The 16,378-nt window shown below is 51.2% G+C and overlaps 1 protein-coding gene across 1 annotated transcript; it reads right to left on the bottom strand.

The window, feature by feature from the left end:
* Nucleotides 1-8,563: 8,563 nt before the first annotated feature.
* On the bottom strand, nt 8,564-11,834 carry S100A10 (S100 calcium binding protein A10; the record flags this gene model as incomplete). The annotated part of the gene is given in 2 exon segments (NM_001082163.1): nt 8,564-8,723; nt 11,703-11,834. Coding segments are annotated over 2 exon segments (292 nt in total), but the record flags the coding sequence as incomplete, so codon positions are not given.
* Between the last annotated feature and the right edge of the window lie 4,544 nt (nt 11,835-16,378).

The raw sequence follows: 16,378 nt of genomic DNA, 5'->3' as shown, positions 1-16,378 counted from the left end.
TAGGAAGGTGTTTTCTCCCAAGTCCTGTGTTTTATGTGGCGGATCTGCTTGTTTTAAATGACACTGTCGGGTCAAAGGGCGCTGCAGGAAAGCAGTCCTCTGGCTGCTCGCAGAAGCTCTGTCCCTGCCCCTCACCAGCACCCGGCCACGCTGTGGGGAGCAGCGAGGGCTCCCTGGGATGCATCTGCTCCAGTCTTCTGTTGCTGCTTCTGTGCCTGAGTCCAAACCCTAGCTTCTCTTCTCTTACTTGATAATTGCCAGATCTACATAGAACCTTTAAAACATAACATTAACATGCCATTATTAAAACGGTACATGTTTACTAAAGACAATACGTTTCTTATAAAGCAGCTGCACATCATTTAAAAAAAAAGATTTATTGATTTATTTGAAAGGCAGAGTGACAGAGGTGGAGAGAGAGAGAGGTGGGTAGAGGGAGCAATCTTCCACCCACCGGTTCACTCACAACCTCCAGGTGTGGGCCAGGCCAGAACAGGAGCCTGGAGCTCCATCCAGGCCTCCCACGTGGGTGGCAGGGGCCCAAGCACTTGGATCAGCTTCTTCTGCCTTCCCAGGTGCATTAACAGGGATCTGGATTGGACGTGGAGCAGCCGGGACTCGAACTGGTGCTCATACAAGATTCCGATGTGGCAGGTGGTGGCTTATCCTGCTGTATCACGATGCCAGCCCCTACAAATCATTTTTAATTTACAAGTTTGTGAATTTTTTGTATCTTTCCATGGATTCAAACTCTAACGGTACAAAGGCACATCTGAGCATGCTCCTTCTCACTTCTGCTTCTCCGGTCCTCCTGTTTCTCCCGGGGAGCACTCCGCTTCACCAGTTTCTGGTGAGGTCCTCTGGAGATCCTTGTGCCTAGTGAGAAGCTGTGCATTTCCCGCCATGCGGTACTTTATCAGGTAGACAGGCAGACAGATGTGACACTCTTCTGGAATTCCCACTCTAACATTGCGTCTTGGGGGTTGTTCCAAGGAGACCTTCCTCAGTCTGGCCACTGCACTCCCCTCTCCTGCCCCTCCCACTCCTGCCAGGTGTCAGGTTCACCATGCGGAAACGTCACTCACTTGCTCAAACACCATTAGCTCCGGATCAAGGCCATGTCCACCCCACTCACAGCGAGGCCTGTTCCAGCCCGGGCTCCTCCCTGTCCTCCGCTCCGCTCATTCCTCCCCACCCTCCTCACACTGCCCCACCCAGTGTGGATTTTCCTCTCTGTTCTTTCCTGCCAGAATCCTTCCTCCTTGGAGCTCCCAACCCTCGGAGCTGACACCAGCATTTACCACTTATGGAATTTTGTACCTCACATACTTGTCCTTTATTTGCTACTTTCTTTAAATCAACACTGTTAGATGTAAATTGCAGTACCCAGACCTTGGCCAGAAGGCCAGGAAACCCAGCTCTGTGCCCTGACTCGCCCTGGTGTCCCACAGTGGGAGAGGACAGAGCAGAGTGCTCCCTGCAGAGACCAAAGCTGAATCACCTCCCTCCTCCTTCTAGAAAAACAGGCTTGAGGCTAAGTGCTCTTGTTCCTGTCAGGGCCCTGATGGATGTGCCCAGAAGAGGTTGAAGGGAATGAGGCAGTCTCACTTATCCCGTAGTTGTTTGGGTATGGTGATAAATAAGATTTTCACATGGAGCAGATCAAGGTCTGTGTCCAGAGACCTCAGTGAAATCATTCCCCCTGATTGAAGGAATGATATAAGAATTTTTTTTTTTTTTTTGACAGGCAGAGTGGACAGTGACAGAGAGAGACAGAGAGAAAGGTCTTCCTTTGCCATTGGTTCACCCTCCAATGGCCGCCGCGGCTGGCGCACCGTGCTGATCCGATGGCAGGAGCCAGGTGCTTCTCCTGGTCTCCCATGGGGTGCAGGGCCTAAGCACCTGGGCCATCCTCCACTGCACTCCCTGGCCACAGCAGAGAGCTGGCCTGGAAGAGGGGCAACTGGGACAGAATCCGGCGCCCCAACCGGGACTAGAACCCGGTGTGCCGGCGCCGCTAGGTGGAGGATTAGCCTAGTGAGCCGCGGCGCCGGCCATGATATAAGAATATTAAAGAGACGAGCACTGTAGTGTAGCAGGTAAAGCTGCTGCCTGCAGCGCCAGCATCTCATATGGGAGCCAGTTCGAGACCCAGCTGCTCCACTTCTGATCCAGCTCTCTGCTATGGCCTGGGAAAGCAGTAAAAGATGGCCCAAGTGTTTGGGCCCCTGCACCCACATGGGAGACCTGGAAGAATCTCTTGGCTCCTAGCTTCAGATCAGCACAGCTTCAGCCATTGTGGACATTTGGGGAGTAAACCAGCAGATAAAAGATCTCTCTTTCTCTCACTCTCTCTGTCTCTGCCACTCTGTAACTCTGCCTTTCATATAAATAAATAAATATTTTTAAAAAAAGAATATTGAAGAGAGGGCAGGTGTTGGGGCCCTGTGGGCTAAGCTGCCACTGGGACACCTATATTTCATATCAGAGTGCCTGAGAATGAGTCCATAGCTGCTCTGCTTCTGATCCAGCTCCTGCTAATGCACCCGAGAGGCAGTGGATGATAGACTAGTGCTTGGTTCCCTGCCACCCAGGTGGGAGACCTGGATGGAGTTCCTGGCTCCTGGCTTGGTCTGGCCAAGCCCTGGCTATTGTGGGGATCTGGGGAGTGAACCAGCAGATGGGAGATCTGTCTCCTTCTTTCAGTCACTCTGCCTTTCAAATAAAAAAATCTTAGAAAAGAATATTAAAGAAAACATTGAGAACATGGCTATGTTCAGGTCTCCATGACTCCTTCCAGACTTTGTCTACATTCAGGCATTTATTTATTTATTTTTTAAAGATTTATTTATTTATTTGAAAGGCAGAATTACAGAGAGGCAGAAACAGAAAGAGAGAGAGAGAGAGAGAGAGAGAGAGAGAGATCTTCCGTTGCTGGTTCACTTCCTAGATGTCCACAATGGCTGGAGCTGCACCAATCCGAAGCCAGGAGCCAGGAGCTTCTTCCAGGTCTCCCACGTGGGTGCAGGGGCCCAGCACTTATTTCCATCTTCTACTGCTATTCCAGGCCATAGCAGAGAGCTAGATCAGAAGTGGAACAACTGGGACTCAAACCGGCACCCATATGGGATGCCGGCACTGCAGGCGGCAGCTTTACCTGCTACGCCACAGCGCTGGCCCCCACATTCAGGCATCTAAAAAGCATCACAGTAGCTGCCCTCAGAGTGAGCGTAGCATTTTGCAGATGAGCAGGGATTTTGGTAGGAAGCTGGCGTTCCAGGGAGGGGCGTTTCTCACCCTGAGCTCTGGACTTTCTCCCCCTTCATTCTGACACGACTTGCCAGAGCTCTATCTCTTCCCCTCCTCCTCTGCGCTCAGAGCTTCTCAGAAGGATAAATCTGAATCCCCACCCTGCTTTATCTGTTGCAGCTGGAATGAGATTGGAATGCGAGTGCTGGAGGAGAGTGGGTGGAACCTTCAAGAACACTTTCGGACTTGTTTTGTCTCCTTTCCAACCAGACTCATCTCTCTCTCTTGAAGGAGAGCACGGCCCGGAGCCCCGGGTGTGTCGGGTTTGTAATTGAGCGGCCTCACTCACCACACTTCACAGCGCTCTCCGCTTTGCTGTTGGTCACTCCTCTGGCCCCCTCTCCTCTCCTCCGCCTCCTGCATGTGGCGTCCTCTGTGAACGCCTCCGGCTCAGCCATGCAGGATGCCACAAAGTGTCTGGGTGCTGTGTCCTGGGCCTTCTTTCGCGCCAACGTGATTTTGGGGAAAATGGCAGAGAGGAGTGGCTGGATTCACATCCTGTCCCTACTGCTTATTTGCTCTGTGTCTTGGTCCAATCACCTGTAAAATACTACTCCCTACTTCTTGGTGGATGGAAGAAGCAAGGAGTTCTAACTTGTAAAGCACTAGAATGGAACTGGAATGTACTAAGAACGCAGTGAGTATTAGCTGTTGGCCAAATTTCTTACCATTTCCGAGGACCAGATAGCATCTTTTTTCCCTAAAGATTTATTTATTTATTTGAAAGTCAGAGCTACACAGAGAGAAAAGAAGCGGAGAGAGAGGGGTCTTCTGTCCACTGGTTCACTCCCCAGTTGGCCGCAACCTCCGGAGCTGCGCTGATCCGAAGCCAGGAGCCAAGAGCTTCTTCTGGGTCGCCCACACAAGAACTTGGGCCATCTTCCATTGCTCTCCGAGGCCATAGCAGAGAGCTGGAATGGAAGTGGAGCAGCCGGGACTCGAACCAGTGCCCATATGGGATGCCAGCACTGCAGGCGAGGGCTTTACCCGTTATGCCATAGCACTGGGCCCCAGATAGCATCTTAAGTCTTACATAAAATCTTCTTGACTAGTCTCACTCCATTCGTGATCATTCCTTACTCTCGAGACAGCTACAGAACATAAGGAAAGAAACAGGGCATCTGGGTTCAAATCTTGTCACAGTAAGTACCAGAGGACTTTGAGGAACTTAAGTCTTAATGCTGTCATCTATAAAAAGGATAGTGCAGTACCTCAACAGGGTTATGGAGAGGAACAAATACGGTCATGTTTAAGAAGTGTCTCACACAGGTCCGGACTCATGGTAGACCCTCAATAAATACATATGCCTCTACAAAAAATATTATTTAGAGGTTTGCTTTCTAGATTGTAAAAGTTGAACTATTATAGAAAATTTTGAGAACCCAGCAATATATTAAAGAAAATGAAAATAATTCCAGAAACATTTCTTCAGAGACAAAAATTCCCCCAGCCTTGGTGTCCACCTGCACAACAGCCCTGCTCATCTTTGCCAAATGAACGGATTTCTATTCCCACTATCCCTCTGGAGATAAGAGCTGCTGAAGGTACTTGAACAATCACTTTCAAATTAAGAGAAGGGTTTTCAGGCTTGTATTCGGTCTCCCAGGGAGATGGGCTGGGTAGGAAAGTGTTAAATCGCAATAGCTGGCTGATATTCGGGGACTTGGATGAAGGAATGGGTCCGAGAGAGAGAAAATGAGCTGATTTTCAGGGTTAGCTCTGCAGTGTGTTTGAAACTGACTTCCACGCTGCTGTCCTTTTTGCCTTCATGACTGGGTGTGGAGAGGGGCGGGGTCTCCTTTTACAACTCAGCCATGTAGCAGAATGAGTGGAATTTTCCAGATGGTTCCTCTTGATAGCTATTGGCATAATTGCAGCTTTGCCTTCTGGGAGCCATTAGGCTGTGGCCCCGAAGACTAGACGGCTGTTTCAGCAAGTTGGATTGTGGGATCCCTGTGTTTTCGTTGGCACAGAGAGCCATGTAGGAGTTCAGGCCACAAATACCTTCTTTATTTTTCTTGTGCGAGCTCCATACTAAATGCTGTGAGCAACGGAACTGAAGTGAGAGAGGTGTCACGCTCCCCTCCCCGGGTGCACGTACACAGGCACCATCCTAAACACAGTGGCTGGGGGGGGGGGACTCCCTAGTACCATGCACCATACACAGGCACCCATCCTAAACACAGCGGCTGGGGGGGACTCCCTGGCACCACGCACCATACACAGGCACCATCCTAAACACAGTGGCTGGAGGGGGGACTCCCTAGCACCATGCACCCACCATACACAGGCACCCATCCTAAACACAGCGGCTCGGGGTGGGGGGACTCCCTGGCACCATGCACGCACCATACACAGGCACCCATCCTAAACACAGCGGCTCGGGGTGGGGGGACTCCCTGGCACCATGCACCCACTGTACACAGGCACCCATCCTAAACACAGCGGCTTGGCGGGGGGGACTCCCTGGCACTATGCACCATACACAGGCACCCATCCTAAACACAGCGGCTTGGCGGGGGGGACTCCCTGGCACTATGCACCATACACAGGCACCCATCCTAAACACAGCAGCTCAGGGTCGGGGGTGCTCCCTGGCACCATGCACCATACACAAGCACCCATCCTAAACACAGCAGCTCGGGGGGAGTCTCCCTGGCACCATGCACCATACACAGGCACTCTTCCTGAACACAGCGGCTCCGGGAGGGATTCACTGGCAGTGGGCACCCTTCTGAATGCCAGAGATTCTGGGGGCAACCTTCTGGGAGCAACACATTGCCTCAGAACTCTTCCAAATCTACACCACCCCTGTGAAGAGGAGTTGATACTTCCTCTCCCCTCTCCCCGGAGCCCTCCTCCACCTGGCAGGGTTCTGACTTCAGGTCGAGAGGTTTAGACTATGGAAGTTTGCTGTGTCACAATTTTACCTGCCCATCTGTGAACTGACCAGCAATCAGCGGTCCTATGGGGCAAGGAAGCCAAAGGGGTAGATCTGTACTGACCCTGCTCTCGCCCTGAAGAAGACACAGTGCACCTCACTGGGAAGGGCCACTTTGCTTCTGTTCTCCGTGCTGTCAAAGGGGTCATCTTGTAGTATCTCCTCTCCTCAGAGCCATGGTTTCTTCAACCCATAGGTTGGCAGACTTCTCTTAGGATTAAGAATTGTCCCTGATGCTGAGGCTCAGCACCTCAGCTCCTAGTGTGCAGAGGTTGGAAAATGCAACTTAAAAAAATTTTTTTTTATTTATTTGAAAGTCAGAGACACACACAGAGAGAAGGAGAGGCAGAGAGAAATCTTCCATCCACTGGTTCACCCTCCAATCAGCCACAATGGCTGGAGCTGTGCCGATCTGAAGCCAGGAGTCAGGAGCTTCTTCCGGGTCTCCCATTGGGCCATCTTCTATTGCTTTCCCAGGCCATAGCAGAGAGCTGGAAGTGGAGCAGCCGGGACTTGAACCGGCACCCATATGGGATGCCAGCACTGCAGGCGGCAGCTTTACCTGCTATGCCACAGTGCTGACCCCGGAAAATGCAACATTTTATTCCCTAGGCTCCCTGGCAGCTCAGGTTTTGATGTCATCCAGGTGTTACCAGATGCTCTTCCTTGAAAGCTGGATGCAGAGACCAAGCCATGAGGGAAGAGGCAGGCCACGGGCATCTGACTTGCTCGTGTAGATAGCATCATGGGTTGTATGGTTATGGAACTGCTGGCAGTGGCAATGAGCTCCCAGGTCAGCAGGCAGCTTTCTGAACCAGCTGTTCCCCTGACAGCCCATCTCTATAGCATGAACTGTCAGTCTTTAGTGAAGTCAACTCCCCTCCTTCATTAAATATTCATGTAATAAATCCATTTGTAAGATTGCTATTAACCTCTGATGGGATTTATCTTGCCTCGTCCATTTGCTGACTATGACAAAATACAAAGGTCAGAATTTCATCCTTGACTTCGCTATCACAGAGTTCTTTTCCCCAAAGCGCTTTTTTATTTTTTTTTTAAGTTTTTAAAATTTATTTGAGAGGCAGAGGGAGAGAGAGAGAAAGAGAGAGAACGCGCTCACATCTGTTGGTTCATTCCCCAAATGCCGGCAACTAGGAAGTCAAATCAGTTCGCTTGCTGAGTGGCAGGAACCCAAGTCCTGGAGCCACCACCTGCTGCCTTCCAGGGTACAAGCTAGCAGGAAGCTGGCACTGGGAGCAGAGCTGGGACTTGAACCCAGGCACTTCAGTGAGATGCAGGTGTTCCACATGGCTTCTTAACCACCACACAAAACACCTGGCCCTCCCCAAGGCGTTTTGAAGTATCCTTTTCTGTCTTGCACACTTTCAACAGTAAATGACCTCACAGTGCACTTTCCCCAGAGTTATATGGAAAACTTCCCCGGTTACACTGATGTGCGCAAACATGAAGTTTCCATCTTCGTTGACCTTTTTAACTGGAATGATTTCATGTGCCAATTCACAGAATTTGCAAGAGGGTACTTTAAAAAGCTCATGGAAAATGGAGTTAAAAGGTATGTTTATTTTAGCGCAAAAACATGGAAATCCATGAGCAATCAGCATGTAACGCATGTATGCTAAAGCTTGCAACAGGGGTAGAAAAGCACAGAGAATATTTATCTCATGAAGGCTCCAGCACCAGCACTTCATATGCAACAAAAAGACTACTCCTCCAAATGTAAGTCATGCCCAGCACATTTCCCGACATCCAGAGTTGTTGGTGATGCGGTTACCTTGGACCGGTTCTCTTCTGGACTGAGCTTTGGAGAAACTCTGCCCTGAAAAATGGGATCACACGCCTCGGGCTGGAAAAGCTCACTGGGTCAGACCGACCCTGGGCATTATGAAAGCAAACTATATTCTCACAGAGCCTCCTCCTAATCCTTCCATGTTACCACTTCTGTGGCAAGAGCGCGTGTGGCTGTGTGTTGGCTGCCCAAGGGCCCAAGAAGCAGGAACAAGCATTTCCGAAGAAGCAAAAGATATTCTGTCCCAAGTGTAGCACTAAAAAAAAAGAACTTTATTTATCGAGGGCAAGAGGAGGATGCAAACAATACAAAACTCAGAAGCTTATCTGGCATTTGATCAACTTTTCTTTCTCTGTCAAACGGGAGTTGGTTTGCACTTGGGCATTTTCTAAGGGTCCCGCTCTGCTCACGGAATCCTTGTAGGAGGGGTCGCTGTGGGGCAGGCTCTTCAAGGGACCCTCTGGGAGGACTGTAGTCGGGGCAGGGGGCGTCCCTCCAGGCTGCCTACTTCTTTCCCTTCTGCTTCATGTGCACTACAAAATAGTCATTGCATGCAATGGTGAGGCCGGCAATGAGGGAGAAGAAGCTCTGGAACCCCACTTTGCCGTCTCGGCACTGGTCTAGGTCCTTCATTATTTTGTCCACAGCCAGGGGGTCTTTTTGATTCTGAGAAAAGAAAAAAGAAAAAGAAAAAAAAAGGCAAGAAATATCAGTTGATGGTTGCAGCAAGGAGCTCACTTGATTTGCACTGCTGACGACCACACAGACAATCTCTGTTATTTGGGCTCTTGTCTTAGTCAGGGGTGGGGAACCTTTATTCTGTCAAGGGCCATTTGGATATTTACACCATTATTCATGAGCTGTACAAGATTATGGCCTTAATTAGGCTGCTATAGATTTATTCAATTTCTAGTTCCGCCTGAGGTTGCCTTGGCAAAGCCAGGACAAATGATTTTGTGGGCCTTATATGCCCTGCGGGCTGGACATTCCCTGCCTCCGCCTCAGCAGGTGCTAAGCAACCTCTGGAGGTTGTGTAAACACATTTTTTTAATTTTTATTTTTTGGCTTCGGGAGAGCATTTTAATAAATTCGTAATTAGAGTCTAACAACCACCTAAACCCCTCATTTTATGTTTAAACTTAGATTCTCTTAATAAACCTGTATTCCTGATGGCATGGTCAGCCTTCACAAAGGAATGCTCACAGATCTCACAGGCTCAGTTAAGGAGTGCGTTTCAGATCATTGTCCCATGGACTTTGAGAAGGAGCACATGAAGCCACGGGGCATTGTAGTTTGGGTGAAGTTAGACAGACAGCTCTAGTTTCTTTTTAGTACAGCTGATGCCAAGCCAGTGAGACCAAGCCAGCATCACACTGCTTAATGGGTCTTTGGGCATCACTAGGAGTTGAGGTGGGATGGAGTCTTGCTAGGACCCTCCCCAACCTTTGAGGTGGTGAAGGCCCTGCCATCCTACCCTCTCTGCCTGATGTTGTACACTGGGCCAGCTTCGAAAGGAACGTGTGTGGTGGAGTTGGAAACTCCCCGTGACTCCCAATGCCTGGTGTGGATGTGAGGGGCAGAGACGAGCCGGTGGCACCTCCTCTGCTTTCACCGTGCTTCGTGGGCATTGGCTGGATCACTCCTTTCTGCCAGGATACTCGTTAGATAGGGGATGCAGTTGGTCCTACAGGGTCCAGGCCGTGACCCTGAGAGGGAAGCAGGCCTGTTAGGGGTTGTTAAAGGGCTCAGGGGAAGTACTGAATGCGTTCCAGCAACTATGCACGAGGGCACTTCAAAAAGTTCACAGAAAATACAAAGTAAGAAAATGACTATGCATGGTTTTCAGAACTTTTTGCACCGTGAGTTAACTCCATTATCCACGAGGTTTTTGAAGTTCCCTCCAAGGCGAGTGAGGGAAGTGACACTCAGGGTTTCAAGGGTGCTGGACATTTCTAAGTCACACTCGGAATCCCTTCCTGGAGGGCAGCAGCGTTTCCTGCACAAGGACAAACTCCCACGCCACCCAGTCAACGAAAGCCCCTGCGGGCTGCTCTGGCGGTGGAGTGTGTGTGTGTGTGTGTGTGTGTCAGCTAATTCTGGCCTCGCCCCCGGCTTCCTGGCTGTGGTCAGAATGAGCGAGAGATCGACTTTAGAAACAAAGATGTGCCTGCAGTTATGACCCTGTGCCAGGAATAAAGCACCCCGCCACGCCCAGGGCTCCGTGCTACATATATCTGTTTTTCAGGCCACAAAGCCCATGAAGAAGGAGGGGACTGTTGCGAGGGGGCATTCACCCTGGCTTCTAATTTCTACAACAATACGTTTGACGAGTGTGCGGTATACCCCGAATGCCTTTGTGTGACAGGCAGTCTTACAAGGAGCACGGTTTGTCCTTGTATTTTCTGCTTGCCTGGAGGGGGTCACAGGAAGTAAAGGCAGCCTCGTGGACTATCACGTCCATCCAGCCCTCTCGTTTGACAGAGCGGGGCACTGAGCTCCAGAGAGCTAAAGCAAGCCGCCCACGCGAGTCCGGGCAGACAAGCCCCTCTGACTCCTGGCCTGGACCAGCTCATTCTGGGATAGCACCGTGGTAACTGCAGCTGAGACCAGGTTAGGCTGTTGACAGCTGCTTAGTTAACGGACATTGATGATAGGGAAGTTGCAGTTGGGGTACTACAACCCCCCACCTCCGTGTGCTGACACAGGAGTCAAGGGCTTGGCTGATGCGATATTTACCAGGCACAAGACCCTGTCTTTGAGCGTGACCCCGTCTTTTAGCGTACTGCCCCTCACCCTCAGGGGCTCATGCATTATTCAACTCCCAGCACTGCCACAGCCCTCTAAGTGACTGTGATTGTAGCAGAGAAAGCAGGGCTTGCATTTCAATCTCCTACTTTGTCCAGCAATGTTTCGCCCTGGCTGAACTGATGTCAACAACCAGCTGTCGAGGGCCTACAACCTCAAAGGACAACTGTGCCTCGTGCATCTGCAGGTGACACGTCTGCACTGCGGGCAGTGTTCTCGTCTCCAGGGGTCCCTCAGTCTGTCAAAGGTGTGGCATGAACTCCACCCATGCTCCTGTGTGCTCCAGTATTTTCAATGTGAAAAGCAGTTATTTCTGGAGTGACATGTGTGCGGCTCTTATTCAGCGCATGATCTGACACCATTCCTTTATGGGAAGAAGAAAATCCTTTGGTGTGAAGGGATTTTCTAAGGGGGATTCAAATTGCTCAAAATGCAATGTGATCGGTGTGTGGTACCTCCAAGGCCAGGTTTCTAGACCTGAGAGTGGCCACTCCTGGTTGACCACTCTGGTGAACACCTGCCTGCCCCGGCTCTGTCCCCCACGTGGACTCAGGGATGCAGATCACTCCAGATGGAACCCGGGGTCCTTTGTGTGTGGCCTTCCTCCACCTGCCGACGGCAAGCTCCTCACAGGAAGGGGCTGAGACTTCTTCACTTTCTGCTTCCCCTTGAGTACCTGACACACTGTGGGCGCTGGATGCTGTTCAGTAACCAGCTGAATGCAAACACCTTTCCAGGAGTGACTTTGACAGGGAAGGGACGGAGGGAGGGGGGAAACGGAACCAGCTCTGGACGCGCTGGTTTTTATGGCTGCTTCTCTCTGCACCTTTCCAGACTTACTTCCAAAAATCCAGGGAACTCCTTTTCCATGAGGACGCGCAGGTCTTCCTTCGTTAAGTAGCCTTTATCCCCAGCAAATTTGTGAAATGTAAACATCATGGTTTCCATGGCATGCTCCATCTGAGATGGCATCTTGGCGAGGTCTGTTGGAACCTGGTAAGGGTGTGAAGTTAAAGGATTTACATCCGCACTCAAGCCACAGGTACTGCCAGTCTGTGCAGGATAACTGGAGGGAGGGGGATTAGATCACCCGCTTGCTCCTTGCTGGCTGTAAAACTCAATGGCGCACGGCCGGCGCCACGGCTCACTAGGCTAATCCTCCGCCTGCGGCGCTGGCACCCTGGGTTCTAGTCCCGGTTGGGGTGCCGGATTCTGTCCTGGTTGCTCCTCTTCCAGTCCAGCTCTCTGCTGTGGCCTGGGAGTGCAGTGGAGGATGGCCCAAGTCTTTGGGCCCTGCACCCACATGGGAGACCAGGATAAGCACCTGGCTCCTGGCTTCGGATAGGCATAGCGGCCACTTGTGGGGGTGAACCAGCAGAATGAAGACCTTTCTCACTGTCTTTATTTCTCACTAACTCTGCCTGTCAAAAAACAAAAACAAAAACAAAACCTCCATGACACTCAGCACGGTTCACCCCAGGTTTGCAGTCTCTCAGGTGGAAGTAGGCACCTCAGCACTGGTGCTCCAAGTGAGGGATTTGCCTGCACGAGTCGCCTAATCAAGGATAAAAACGCTCATCATTTAGAAAAGCAACATGAGTGTCTCTCTTTCAACTGATAAAGCACTTACGGAAAGAACAGCTATTTCATCATTTCCCTTGTTGCTGATAAATGAGATTATTGGATATGGCTGAATACCAACAAGCCATGCAGTCAAGACGGTTAATATGAAAACTTCAACCCTCCAGGCTTAACTTGGTAAATTGGTTCAGTTTGATTCTATGGTTTAGAAATCTGCTGAGTTTTTCTGCTAAGTATGTTTTCTTTTCTGAAGTTCTGAACTTGCTCATTGCAGTAGACACCTGCAACTAGGCAGGAAAATGCAGTTGCGCAACCGGAAGTCCAGGATCTAGTTCACTTGAGAAGGGACAGGTTACAGTGTATCCTGACTCCTTTGGTGGCCTGATGTGTTTTTGGTAACAGTGCACAGAAGATCTGCTTTCATAGTCTGGGGTGTGGTGGGAGAACAAGAGCTTTCTCTCACTAAGAGTTTAATAAGAGAGGAAAGGAAACATGCCAGATCACCAGTTTCAGCTATGAGGAGCTGGGGGCAAACGTCTCATTAAGACCTAGTACCTGGTACTTACAAGCACTCACTGAATTTTGGTTTAATTGGAGGAATGCTTTGGGCAAAGCACTTTGGCTGCTCTCACCTAAGATAGATAGAAAAGAAGTGAACCTGAATGAGGATTATAACACATACACACACACGCACACACACACCCCACAAGACTAGGTTTTGAGAACAGTTGACGGAGAGGCTTGCAGCTGCCCCTGCTGAGAAATGTCTTGGTATGGGTCCTGCTCCCGACAGTCACCTGCTCGACACAGAGCCCTAAGTGCTATCTTTTACAGAGGAGAAGGTGGGGTTGGTGAATACGAGAACTCAGCAAACTCTCTTAAGAACTGTAAATTCTACTCCCTGCGTCTGGGAGCCAGCATGCCAAAGAACGCTACTCGAGAGGCTGCTAGGAACCAGAACCGGTCATGATTCATCTGGAAGGCAGTTCTCTTGGAGAGAACTGCAAACAGACGCTCCAAGGTCTGCTGCGAAATGAATTTTAGGGCAACCGCACCCTTTTCTCTCTCTTACATTGTTGGATCTGGCTCATCCCCTGCTCCCCATATGGGTTTCAGATGGCCATGGGCTTACGCGGAGTCTGCCTTGCTGGGACTGGCTCTGAAGCCGGGCAACTTAAGAGAAGTGAACAGAGACGCTTACGGGAGAAGGACTGGGGTCCCACCCCAGTTCTTAAATAACTCTGGAAAAGAATCAGACACCACAGAGGTTTAAAAATACCTGTGCCCAAGCTCAGAGCAGCAGGTCACTTCATGACCTATTCCCAGAGATGCCACAAACTGGTCCTGGGTGGGGACACCTCGTTCACTTTCTTTACAGCACAGAGCAGAAGGAAAGTGCACTGTGGGGCCAGGGAAGCCAGATGGGGAACGGAACAGGACGAGGACCCCCTACAACAGGAAATGGGATGAAATCCATGCACAGTTCTGCATAATACACCTGTCATGAGTTTTCTCAAGACTCCTCGTATGTACAGATTTCAAAATATTTTGCACCAGAATTAACTTTTACTTCTTAAATTTTAATAAATTTACGTGAGGGAGAGAGAGTGCACATGAGAGAGAGAGAGCACCATTTTGGGACAGTTCTCATATGCTGGTTCACTCCTCAAAATGCCCGCAACAGCTGGCTGGGCCAGCCTGAAGCTGGGAGCTGAGAATTCAATCCAGGTGTCCCACGGGGGTGGCAGGGACCCACGTACTTGAGCTGCTTCCCAGGGTCTATGTTGGCAGAAAGCTGGAATCAGGAGCTGGAGCCTGGTATGCACCCCAGGCACTCTGATATGGCGCACAGGCCAAACACCTGCCCCTAAACCTGCCTTCTAATTTCATTCTCCATGAGCGTTTTGCAGTACTCTTGTCCAGGTTTGTCCCAGCCCGCTGTGGACAATGTCCTGCAAGACAGCGAGGTTGCTCGCCCTACCCGTGCGAGCACTCAAGCCCCAGGTCCCTCCAGTCCCACCCCACGCTTTGCCCACACTCATGAAGTGATGGGGCGTTCTTTCCTCTCCAAAGCAGCACCCCGCCCCTCTGAGTCCTCCGGTGCTCGGTGCTCCGCTTGCCCCAACTGCGTTATCCAGGGAAGGCGGGGGGGGGGGGGGGGGGGTTGGGTGTGGGAGGTGGGGTGGTGGGGGCAGCTGATTTCCTGCGCGGGAGAACAGCAGGGCCGGGGCTGGCCAGCAGGTGAAGGCAGTCTTAAAGACCTGAGACGTCCTCCCCGAGGGCAATGACCGCGATAAGCAAGGAACTCTGCACGCTGGTTTTAAATACAGAGGAGGAGGGGGAACATTGCGACTGCAACCCTGTGCTCTGGGTTAGAGGCGGGGTCACGTGGTTCTTTTCCAGGTGCAGCGGTCGCCCTTCTGGGCCCGGGCTTGCCCACTCTCCGGGTCGGAGCTTGCTCTCCCTTCTAGGGCGGGGCGGACTGAAGCACTGACGATTGGCTCCTGAAGCCGGAGTTCCTGGGGAACTCAAAGCTGCCATTTCCCGCTCCTGCTCCCCCTGGCTGGACACACTTCGGTGGGAGGGTCCTGGGGCTGCGTCCTCTCCGCGCCCCCAGCAACCTGCGCCCGTCCCTGAACCACTCAGGGGCCTTCAACTGCTGGCCTGTCTTCGACCACTACATAACTGTTACTCGAATGGATGAATCCAACAATGCCCCTGGCGGTGGCTGAAGGGCAGGTGTGACCACCAAGGCCTGGAGGAAAACCTCGCAGATCAGAGTTCAGCAGGAGGACAGGAATGCGGGGCCAGCAAAAGGGCCCCAAATGGGCTTGCCTGTGAACAGCAGAATACAGAGCAGAGCACATTCCTTTCGCAAAGAAAAAAAAATTCGTGTCCTGCCAAACAGGTCTGGCCAGACTCTGCCAAGGCTCCCCTCCTTCTCGCAGGCTTGCTGTTCTCGGGTTTTCATTCATCCCCTCTGCAACTTCAGGCTTCTCTCGCTAGCGCTGCCCTCTCAGCGGTGGGGAGGCGATGCCTGTGCCATCCACCCTGGCTTCCTTCATTTTCATTCTGATGTCAGTACGCGCGTCAGTGCCCTTGTCTGCCTGGGAAACAGGTCTTACAGGGGCCGCTGGCAAGTCCAGTCTCTCTCTGGGTAATTTTCTCTACAGAAAACAATTCAGGACTCCCTAAATCTACTTCTTGTGGTAGGAACTCAATTTTCCATTCTGGGTTCTCCTACACTGAGAGCGTACTTTGCAAGCCTTGGGAATGGTGGTGAGCAAGTGGGAATCCAACGCCTCTGCTAGCCTTTGAGGAGTTCACCAGCTAAAGGAATACTATGTAAAGATATCTCCTGAATTCTAGTTATTTGTGTTTCTGTGTCTTCCCCTCACTCCATTGTGGGCTCCTTGGGTGGGGCCTCAATTGCCAGGGCCAGCCCTCATACAGCCTGCTCAATGAGCAAGAATGCAACTGAGCATCATGCAATTTCGGTCACCTAGGCATAGCAGAGAGGCAGGAGGCCTCCTTAGCAAAGTGTCTGCTCCAGAGTGATCCCAAACGTTCGCTCTGGCCCTCAGCCTGGATGCAGGCGTCTCTTCCAAGAGGGCTCTTCTAAAGAGCCTCAAGTGGCCTGGCCCTCTGCATCTCATCCACACGGCAGTGTTCTCACAGCCCACCCAGAATACAGCTGGCAAGATGTCAGCCCAGCAACGCTGCTGTCCCAGAGCCTGTGCGCTTCCCTTCCCATCCCTTCGGGGATTCAACTGAACCCAGAAGGCAGTGTTGAATTTGAATCCTAAGAGAATTCAGGAAAAAAATGAGTGAAGGCGATGGATCTGGACCCCAGCTGCCTCGGCCTCCTTTCACTCTGTGAAACCTGCTCTCTGAAGAGCGGGGCAGCCAAGCAAAGTTTCAGATGCACGTCCACG

This window comes from Oryctolagus cuniculus, chromosome 7, assembly GCF_964237555.1.
Source record: "Oryctolagus cuniculus chromosome 7, mOryCun1.1, whole genome shotgun sequence".
In the NCBI taxonomy this organism is placed as follows: Eukaryota; Metazoa; Chordata; class Mammalia; order Lagomorpha; family Leporidae; genus Oryctolagus; species Oryctolagus cuniculus.
Note: the sequence above shows the minus strand (reverse complement) of the source record. Positions and strands in the feature narration are given on the sequence as shown.